Source organism: Penaeus monodon, unplaced genomic scaffold (genome assembly GCF_015228065.2).
Source record: "Penaeus monodon isolate SGIC_2016 unplaced genomic scaffold, NSTDA_Pmon_1 PmonScaffold_13657, whole genome shotgun sequence".
In the NCBI taxonomy this organism is placed as follows: Eukaryota; Metazoa; Arthropoda; class Malacostraca; order Decapoda; family Penaeidae; genus Penaeus; species Penaeus monodon.
In genome coordinates, this window is record NW_023642663.1 from 1 (window position 1) to 9694 (window position 9694).

The 9694-nt window shown below is 44.1% G+C and overlaps 1 protein-coding gene across 1 annotated transcript; it reads right to left on the minus strand.

Annotated features, from left to right (window-relative positions):
* Positions 1-1979: 1979 nt before the first annotated feature.
* Positions 1980-9389, minus strand: LOC119569246 (extensin-like; the record flags this gene model as incomplete). The annotated part of the gene is made up of 5 exons (XM_037917491.1): positions 9309-9389; positions 3161-3383; positions 2842-3009; positions 2417-2579; positions 1980-2083 (listed from the first exon to the last, which is right to left on the minus strand). Coding segments are annotated over exons 1-5 (739 nt in total), but the record flags the coding sequence as incomplete, so codon positions are not given.
* Between the last annotated feature and the right edge of the window lie 305 nt (positions 9390-9694).

Here is a 9694-nt window from a genome sequence, read left to right on the forward strand (position 1 = left end):
CCCCCTTCCCTTCCCTTCCTTCCCTTCACTCCCTCGTATCCCTTCGCTCCTTCCTCCTTCCTTTTCCCGGCACTCTTTCAACCACCCCCCTTCCCCCCTTTCCCCCGAGCTTCCCTCCCTCCTTGTTCCCTTCCCTGCCTCCCATCCCTTCCTCCTTCCTCCTCCCTCCCTTCCCCCCCGCCTCCCCCCTTCCCTCCCTCCCTTTCCCCATCCCCACCTCACTCCTTCATTTCCTCCCTCCCATCCCCACCTCCCTCCTTCCCCCCCACCCCTCCCTCCTCACCCAACTCCCACCTTCCTTGCTCCCTTCCCCCCCCACTCCCCCCACCCTCACCCCCACCCTCACCCTCCCTTAGCATTCAGTGGTCAAGACTCATCCATCACGCCCCGAGGCGCCAGGCGGCCATTTATGCTTCAGCCCCACAAGCATGCATGATATAAATACAAAAAAAAAAAGGAAAGAGGGGGGGGGGGGGGGGAGGGAAAAAGGGAAAGGAAAGGGAAAAAGGGAGGAAAGGTGAAAAGAGAGGGGGGTTTTAAGGGGGGGGGAAGGGGGGAAAAAAGGGGGGGGAAGGGGGGAGGGGGGAGTGGGTGGGGGGGAAAGGAGAGGGAGGGGGGGGAAAGGACGAAAAAAAGATAAAAATTAAAAAATTATAAAAATTATAAAAAAAAACAAAAGCCCCTTACAATCAAATTTCGCTTCTCGTTTTTTGCTTGCGTCGCTTAGTGATGGTTTCCTTGCGTGCGAAGTCTGCTTGCTCTGTCTTGGGGTTTCCAAAAGGGCTGCGTGGGGGGGCCCCTCTGTGTATCGACGTCGTGCTTTTTATTTTGTGTGTTGCGATTGTGGGGGCGTGCGTGTGTGTGGGGGGGAGGGGAGGGGGAGGGGGGAGGGGGGAAGAGATTGTGTTGGTGTGCGGCGTGCGTGCGTGCTGCGTGGTGGTGATTTTGTATGTGTTTTGTATATAAGTAGGGATACAATCATCAGTCAGTCGTCAGTCGTACACCACACACCACCACCCCACACACACACCACACCCCACCACCACACACACACACCCACACACACACACACCACACCACACAAACCCAAACACACAAACCACCAAACCCAAAAACCCAACACACCCCACCACCCACACACCCAAAAACCCACACCCACACACAAAACCCCATCCACCCCCACCCCCCCCCCAAACAACACCAAAAAAAAACCAAAAACCAAAAACATCCCCCCCCCCCCCCTACACACACAGCAACAGACAGACAGACCCGAAGACGAGAGGGGCCTACCATTTGTAAAAACCGCTCGGATGCAGGCATCCGTCAAAAGATGAACGCAAAGGGCCCGGTGCTGGGGCGGCAAGGGAGACACACAGTGCCAGAAAAGGGGGGGAAGGGGAGGGGGGGGAGGGGAAGGGGGGGGGAAAAGGGGGGGGGGAGGGGGGAGGGAGAAAAAGGGGGGGGGAAGAAGGAAAGGGGAGGGGAAAAGGGGGGAAAAAGGGAGGGGGGGGGAGATAGAAAAAGGGGGGGGGGGGGGAAAGGGGGAAAAGGGAAAGGAAAGGGGGAAAAAAAATTGCTTAAAAAAGATAAAGGGATAAAAAAAAAAAAAAAAAAAAAAAAAAAAAAAAAAAAAAAAGGGATGGGAATAAAGGAAGGAATAAAAGGGGGTCGGAAAAGGAGGTGGGGGTCTTTTGGGTTTTTGGGGGATAGTGTTTGTGCCCCTATGCCTCTCATGTCTCTCTCTCTCTCTCTCTCTCTCTCACTCACTCACTCACTCTCCCTCCCTCCCTCCCTCCCTGTTCCTCTCCGTCTTCCTCTCCCTCCCTCTCCCTCTCCTTCTCCCCCCTCCCTTCTCCCTCCCTCCCTCCCTCCCTTTCTCTTCCCTTCCCTGCCTCTCTCCCTCTTTCTTTCTCCCACTTCTCAGCCATGATAAAGGTCACTTCCTTGTCCGCGCAAAAATTTAAGGGCCGCGACCTTACCAAAAAAGCCGCACCGGGTTGAAACACTGACGGGGGTTTTGGGGTCGCTGACGGGGATTTGGGTCCTGACGGGGGTTTGGGTCAGCTGACGGGGTTTTGGGGTCCTGACGGGGGTTTTTGGATCAGCTGATGGGGTTTGGGGTCAGGTGCTGGGATTTGGATCAGCTACTGGGATTTTGGGGACAGCTGACGGGGGTTTGGGACAGCTGACTGGATTTGGACGCTACTGGGGTTTGGATCAGCTGACGGGGATTTGGGGTCAGCCACGGGGATTTGGGGTCAGCTGACTGGATTTGGGATCAGCTACTGGGGTTACGAAACAGCGACTGGATTTTTGATCAGCTGACTGGGATTTATTCACTGACGGGGGTTTGGGATCCTGACTGGGTTTGATCAGCTGACGGGGGTTTGGATCCTACGGGATTACTAATACTCACTGGGGTTTTGACACTGACGGGGATTTATGATCAGCTACTGGGGTTTGGGGGTCACTGACTGGATTTGGGATCGCTACGGGGTTTGGGATCACTGCGGGATTTGGGTCACTGCGGGATTTGGGAGCCTGACTGGATTTGGGATCAATTCGGGGGTTTAGATCAGCTGACGGGGGTTTGGGATCAGCTGACTGGGATTACGAACAGCTGACGGGGATTTATGATCACGACGGGGGTTTAGATCACCCGGGGGATTTGGATCAGCTGACGGGGATTTGGGGTCAGCCGACGGGGGTTTGGGGTCAGCTGCGGGGGTTTGGGATCAGCTGACGGGATTTGGGTCAGCTGCGGGGGTTTGGGTCAATGACTGGGATTTATGTCGCTGATGGGGTTTTGGGGGTCAGCTGACGGGGGTTACAATCACTGACTGGGATTTTTGATAAACGACGGGGGTTTGGGGTCAGCTGTGGGATTTAGATCAGCTGACGGGATTTTTTGATCACTACGGATTTGGGGGTCAGTGACTGGGATTTGGGACAGCTGCGGGGATTTGGGGTCAGCTACGGGGATTTGGGACACTACGGGATTTGGGGCAGCTGACGGGGTTTTTGGGGGCAGCACTGGATTTAATTACTCTGGGGGTTTGGGGTAGCTGTGGTTTGGGGCATTACTGGGTTTGGGATCACTGACGGGGATTACGAACAGCTGACGGGTTTATTAAAATGACTGGGATTTTGGGACGCTGACTGGGATTTTGGGTCAGCTGACTGGGATTTGGGATCATTGACGGGATTTGGGGTCGCTGACTAGGATTACGAATCAGCTGACTGGGATTTAGGATCAGCTGACGGGGATTTGGGATCAGCTGACTGGGATTTGGGATCAGCTGACGGGGATTTGGGATCAGCTGACTGGGATTTGGGATCAGCTGACTGGGATTTGGGATCAGCTGACTGGGATTTGAGATCAGCTGACGGGGATTACGTGTTGGGAACAGGGGGGGGGGGTATTCCAGGAGCCTTGGAAGAACGGAGATGGAGAGGGGGGGGGGAGAAGGGATGATAGATAAAGGGGATGAGAAATAAAAGAGAGGAAGAAAGAATGAAAGAAATAACGGAAGAGAGAGCATAAGGAATGATGGGGAGGGAGAAAGAATGAGAAATAGCGGGAGAAGAGAAAGTGAGGAATAAGCGGGGACAAAGGAATGAGAAACATCTGAGAAGAAGAAGGAATAAAGAGGATGGCGAAGGAAGGAGAACTAGCGGGGAATAAGAGAGAATGAAGGAAGAGGGAGGAAGATGAAATGAGAAATAACGAGGAAGAAGAGAAAGTGAGGAATAAAGTATAGGAAGAAGGGAGAAGGAATGAGAAGGAATAAATAAAGCAAGGATAATCAAAAGGAGAAATAATGGAATAAAGTAGAGATGAAAGAGACAAAATGTAATATCATTTATGGGAATTTAGAAATATTTAATATTACCCTTCAGGGTGATAATATATATATATATATATATATATATATATATATATTATATATATATATATATATATATATAAATATATATATATATATATATATGTATATATATATATATTATATATATATATATATATATATATATATATATATATATATATATATTATATATATATTCCATTTTTTTTTTTCTGAGCAAAGTTTTGTTAGTTTTCCCTCGTCTTGTTACCCCTGTTGACGCGGTGACTCCCACTAACACTCGAATAATGAATAAGAGATGCGTGTATAGAGCCGCTTGCATCCCTCACAGCGCGAACACAAGCACAAGCAAACATATATACACAAAAACTTCTATGCGTTGCTTCTCTTGGCTTTTCCTCCTCCTCTCCCTTTCCTTTCTCTCCTTCTCTCTCCCCTTTTTAGTTTCATTCTACGTTTCCTTGTCGTTTGTTCTTGCCTTTTTTCTCTCTCTCGCTTTTTTTTTTTTTTTTTTTTTTTTTTTCTTTTTCTCTTTTCTTCTCACATTTTCTCTCCCCTTAGCTTCAAATCTGCTCACTGTCTCTGTCTCTCTGTCTCTGTCTTTCTTTCGCTCTCTCTCTCTCTCTCTCTCTCTCTCTCTCTCTCTCTCTCTCTCTCTCTCTCTCTCTCTCTCCTCTCTTAGCCTCGATTTTCCTCAACCTCATTCTCGACTCACTTCAACCCCGCCCTCCACTCTCTCCTCAGACTTATCCTCAACCGCTCACCCCCTCTCTCAATGTCTGCTTCAACCTCTTAACTTCAACCTCAGCCTCAACCTCAACCCCCCCCCCTCCTCATCCTCATCCTCGAACTCTCTGTCAGCTTCAACCCCTTAACCTCAACCTCTACCTCATCCTTAACGCCCCCCCCCCCCTTTTAGTATCAACCTCACGCCCTCCTCAACCTCATCCTCAACACTGAACCTCAAACTCATCTTTTACCTCCCTCGTCATCCCCCCCCCTTCAACATCATCTTTACGCCCCCCTCCTCATCCCCCCCCTTCAACCTCATTTTTACCCCCCTCCCTTCAACCTCATCCTCACCCCCCCCCCCTTCAACCTCACCTACAACCCTCCCTTCAACCTCATCCTCACCCCCCCCCCCCTTCAACCTCACCTACAACCCTTAACCTCAAGCCGAACCTCGCGGTTTTCCTCTCTCCTCCTCCTCTCCCTCTCTCCCTCTCTCCCTCTCTCCCTCTCTCCCTCCCTTTCTTCCTTCCCCCCTTTGCCTCACCTGCATTCCCCGCTTGCGATATCCGGGTGTTATTTTCACAGGCGGACGAAAAATGCGAAGGAATGCTAATGTTTCTTTGAGTTATGCGGCGGAGACCCCGTTAGGAGGAACGCTGGTTGTCCCCCTCCCCTTCCTCCTCTCCCTCCCCCCCTCCTTCCTCTCCCTATCGGTTCTCCGTCTCGCTCGCTCGGTATCGCTCGCTATATCTGTCTCTTCTCTATTTCTCTTTTCTCTTTTCTCTATTTCGCTCTTTTCTCTCTCTCTCATCTCTTTTTCTCTCTCTTCTCTTTTTCTCTTTTCTCTCTTCTCTTTCTCTCTCTTTCTATTTCTCTCTTTTTCTTTCTCCCCCCCCCCTCTCTCTCTTCTCTCTCTCTCCTCTCTCCCCCTCTCTCCTCTCTCTCTCTCTCTCTCTCTCTCGGAGAAGAGAGGATAAATAAAGGAGGGGGAAGAGAGATTGAGGAATAAAGGTGAAAACGGGACAAAGGAGTGAGAGATTAAGGGAGGGAAGAGAGCGAGGAATGAGGTGGACGGAAAAGGAGTGAGAGAAGAAGAGAGATTGAGAAATAAAGGAGAGGAGAAAGGAATGAGAACTAGGAGGAGTAAGAGGGAGTGAGAAATGAATAGGAGAGAGAAGGAATGACAAATGTCGGGGAATAAGAGAAAGTGAGGAATAAGAGAGAGGTGAAAAGAATGACAAATAATGAGGAAGAAGAGAAAGTGAAGGAAAAAAAGTAGAGAAAAAAAACAGAATAGACAAGAAAGATTAATCAAAAGGAGAAATAGCATGGAATAAGAACGAGAGAGAGAGAAAGAGAAGGAGAAAGAGAAAGAGAAAGAGAGAGAAAGAGAGAGAAAGTGAGAGAAAGTGAGAGAGAAGAGAGAGAGAGAGAGAGAGAGAGAGAGAGAGAGAGAGAGAGAGAGAGAGAGAGAGAGAGAGACAGCGAGAGAGACAGCGAAAGAGAGACCGAGCGAGCGAAAGAAAGAAAGAGAAAGAGAGAGAGAGGAAAGGAAGGAGAGAGTAGCGAAATTATGAATTTAAACGGAGCCCTTCCGTACCCCATAACAAGTAAATTACAAGGTAATTATTGGCTAATGGGAGAGTCGCCGGTGTGAAGAACGAGATTCGCAGTCACCGTCGGCTGATGTTTCATAATGTTAAATAAATGTGTTAAGTGATAAAGATTCCTGTCTTTTGCTCTTCCCTTTGGCCTGGATACGAAGAGAGAGAGAAAAAATGTGGCTTTACCGGTTTCATCGCGGGGGGGGGGGGGGGGGGGGGGGGGGGGATGGGGGGGGGGGGTGACACGCAGCTTGATAGTTAAATAAAAGTATGTACTTTCTGATTGATTATTATTATTTTATTATTTTTTTATTATTATTATTATTATTTTTTTTTTTTTTGTAAGGGAGTGGGTGGGGAAGGGAAGAGGGAGGAAAGGAGGGTGTTGCCTATATTATTATTATCATTATTATTATTATTTTATTATTATTATTATTATTATTATTATTATTATCATTACTATTATTATTATTATTATCATTATTATTATTTTATTTTATTTATTTATTTATTTATTTATTTGTTTTGCAATCTTCGAAAAAATTTTGGAATTCAAGACGTGGGCGAATCTTCCCGTTTTCTTACGTTAGAAAATCGTCATCGAAGTGAGAGTTGCAAAGAAAACGGGGATTAGGTCTGGTTTTCTCACAAGAAATCCCGAACACCGCTTTACAAAAACATTTTTTTTTTTTCTCTCTCCTTTTTTTTCTTCGTTTTTAGGGGGGAAATTTTTGGTTCATAGACATGATTTACAAATTTTTTTTCTTCGTTTTTTTTCAGGGGAAATTTGATTCAAAGACAAGATTTACAAACTATTTTTTTCTCTCTTTTTTTTCTTCGTTTTTTTTCGGGGAAATTTTGATTCACAGACAAGATTTACAAACACGTTTTTTTCTCTCCCCTTTTTTCTTTTTTAGGGGAAATGTTAGTAAATAAATCTCCTTCACATTTAATTAACCTCGAAAGCAATAACATTGAACTTTTTCGGATTACTTGTAATATATATATATATATATATATATATATATATATTATATATATATATATATATATATATGTATGTATGTATATATAATTACATATATGTATATTTATTTATTTATATACATATTTATATACATATAAATATACATATATGTATGCACGCCCGCATGCACAGACACACACACGCACACGCACACGCACACAGACACACTCACACACATTCTCTCTCTCTCTCTCTCTCTCTCTCTCTCTCTCTCTCTCTCTCTCTCTCTCTCTCTCTCTCTCTCTCTCTCTCCTCTCTCTCTCTCTCTCTATATCTCTCTCTCTCTCTCTCTCTCTCTCTCTCTCTCTCTCTCTCTCTCTCTCTCTCTCTCTCTCTCTCTCTCTCTCTCTCTCTCTCTCTCTCTCTCTCATCTCTCTCTCTCTCTCTCTCTCCTCTCTCTCTCCTCTCTCTCTCTCTCTCTTATTCTCTCTCTCTCTCTTCTCTCTCCTCCCCCTCTCTCTCTCTCTCTCTCCTCTCCTCTTATTCCCCTTCTCCCCTCCCCTCTCTCTCTTTTTACTCCTCCCCCTTTTTCCTCCCTTTTTCCTAATTCCCCCTTTTTCTTTCTTTCTTTTTTTTCTTTTTCCCCTCCTTTTTTTTTTGGTCCCCGGGGGTTTTTTTCCTCAAACGGTTTTTTTTTTTTTTTTTTCGGTTTTTTTTTTTTTTTTTTTTTTTTTATTTTTTTTTTTTTTTTTTCTTTATTTTCTTGACATTTTCTTTCTCCTTTTTTTTTAGTTTTCTTGTTATGCTTTTTGTTATTTATTTATTTATTTATTTTTTGGTTTCTTGTTAATTTTCTTTCTCAATTACTTGTATTTTCTCTTTATTTTTCTTTATTTTCTTACAAGTTTCTTATCCTTTTTTTTATTTCCTTGTTAATTTTTCTCCGTTTTCTTGCGTTTTTTCTTGCTCTCTTTGTATTTACTTGTTTTGTTTTCTTGTTTTTTTTGTCTATCATGTTGATTACATCGTACGTCATAATTACCCGATAGATTTGATAACGATTATGTAACAAATAGAAAAGAAAAGAAAATATAACGAATAAGGTGTAATAAATAGAAAAAAAAAAGAAAATGGAACGTAATACATTGAAAAAAAATATATATAGAAAATATAACGAATAAGGCGTAATAAAAAAAACTGAAAATAATGGGTAATAGATAAATATATATATATATATACACATACATACTACAAACTCATACATACTACATACTCCCTCATACATAATACTACATACATACATAAAACATACATACTTCTACATACAAACATAAAACAAATACTACAACCCTTTTTTTAAAAGGGTAGGTTCTGTCTGACCGCCGTGGTCCAGCATATTTTAAATTTTAGTTTTCTTTTTGGGATGCTCTTGAGTAGTACGGGGGTGGGTCCCAGCCTTCCAGGGAGAGTGCCGGTGTTCCCTTTTGGTATCATACTTTTATCCGGCTTGGGCCAGCATGAGGGGGCGGGGCTTGGCCACCCAGGGGCAGGTGAATCGGGTGAAGTTCCTTTCCCCAAAGGGGAACAACGCTCGGCCTTTGACTCAAACCCCTCAAACTCAGATTGCCGTCGTCAGTTTTGAGTCCGCTGCTCTACCATTTCCCCACCGCGCCTTGAGATCCCTGGCTTCCATGATTTTTCTTGGCAATTTAGGCGGGGGTTTGCATTGCCTTCCCCCGGTGTTTTTATCGATCACCCTCTCATTTCCCGACTGACTTGACTGGCTTGACCCCCCATGGGGTAGGGGGCAATCAGGGGAAATTCCTTCCCAAGGGAACAACGCGCCGGCCGGTGACCGAACCCCGAACTCAAATACGTCGGCAGTCCTTGAGTCCGACGCCTAAACCCTTCGGCCACCGCGGCCCCACATACATACAAAATTAAAATATTATATATTTATTATTATATATAATTATATATATATAGCAATATTTTATAAATATATTATATTATAATTATTATATATATATATATAATGCTAAATATACATATATATATTATATATTTTTTTTAAACGAATAAGATGTAATAAATAAAAAAGCATTAATTTGCATCAAAGGGAATGAATTTTCTTACCAGCTGCAGTTCACTCCAAAGATGGCTCTGAATATTTAATGAGCCATTTACAGAATTATCTTCCTTTGACCTCTTCTTCATTCTGGAAAGGCGGAGGTAAACATTGCGATGAAGAGGAAGAGGAGGAGGATGTTAATTGAGAGGGAAGAAAATAGGATTATAAAATGATTTGAGATGTGGTGATGGGATGTAAAAATAAAAATGATAATAATAAAAATAAAATAATGATAATAAAAAGTAATAAAAATGATAAAACAAGATATATGATAATAATAATATAAATAATTATGTATAATCGTATATATAGTAATCTTAGTTCTGAAAAGGGGGATGGGTCTCAAGAGCGAAGGGAAAAGCGTTGGTTAAAAATTTTGGGGGGAAAAAAA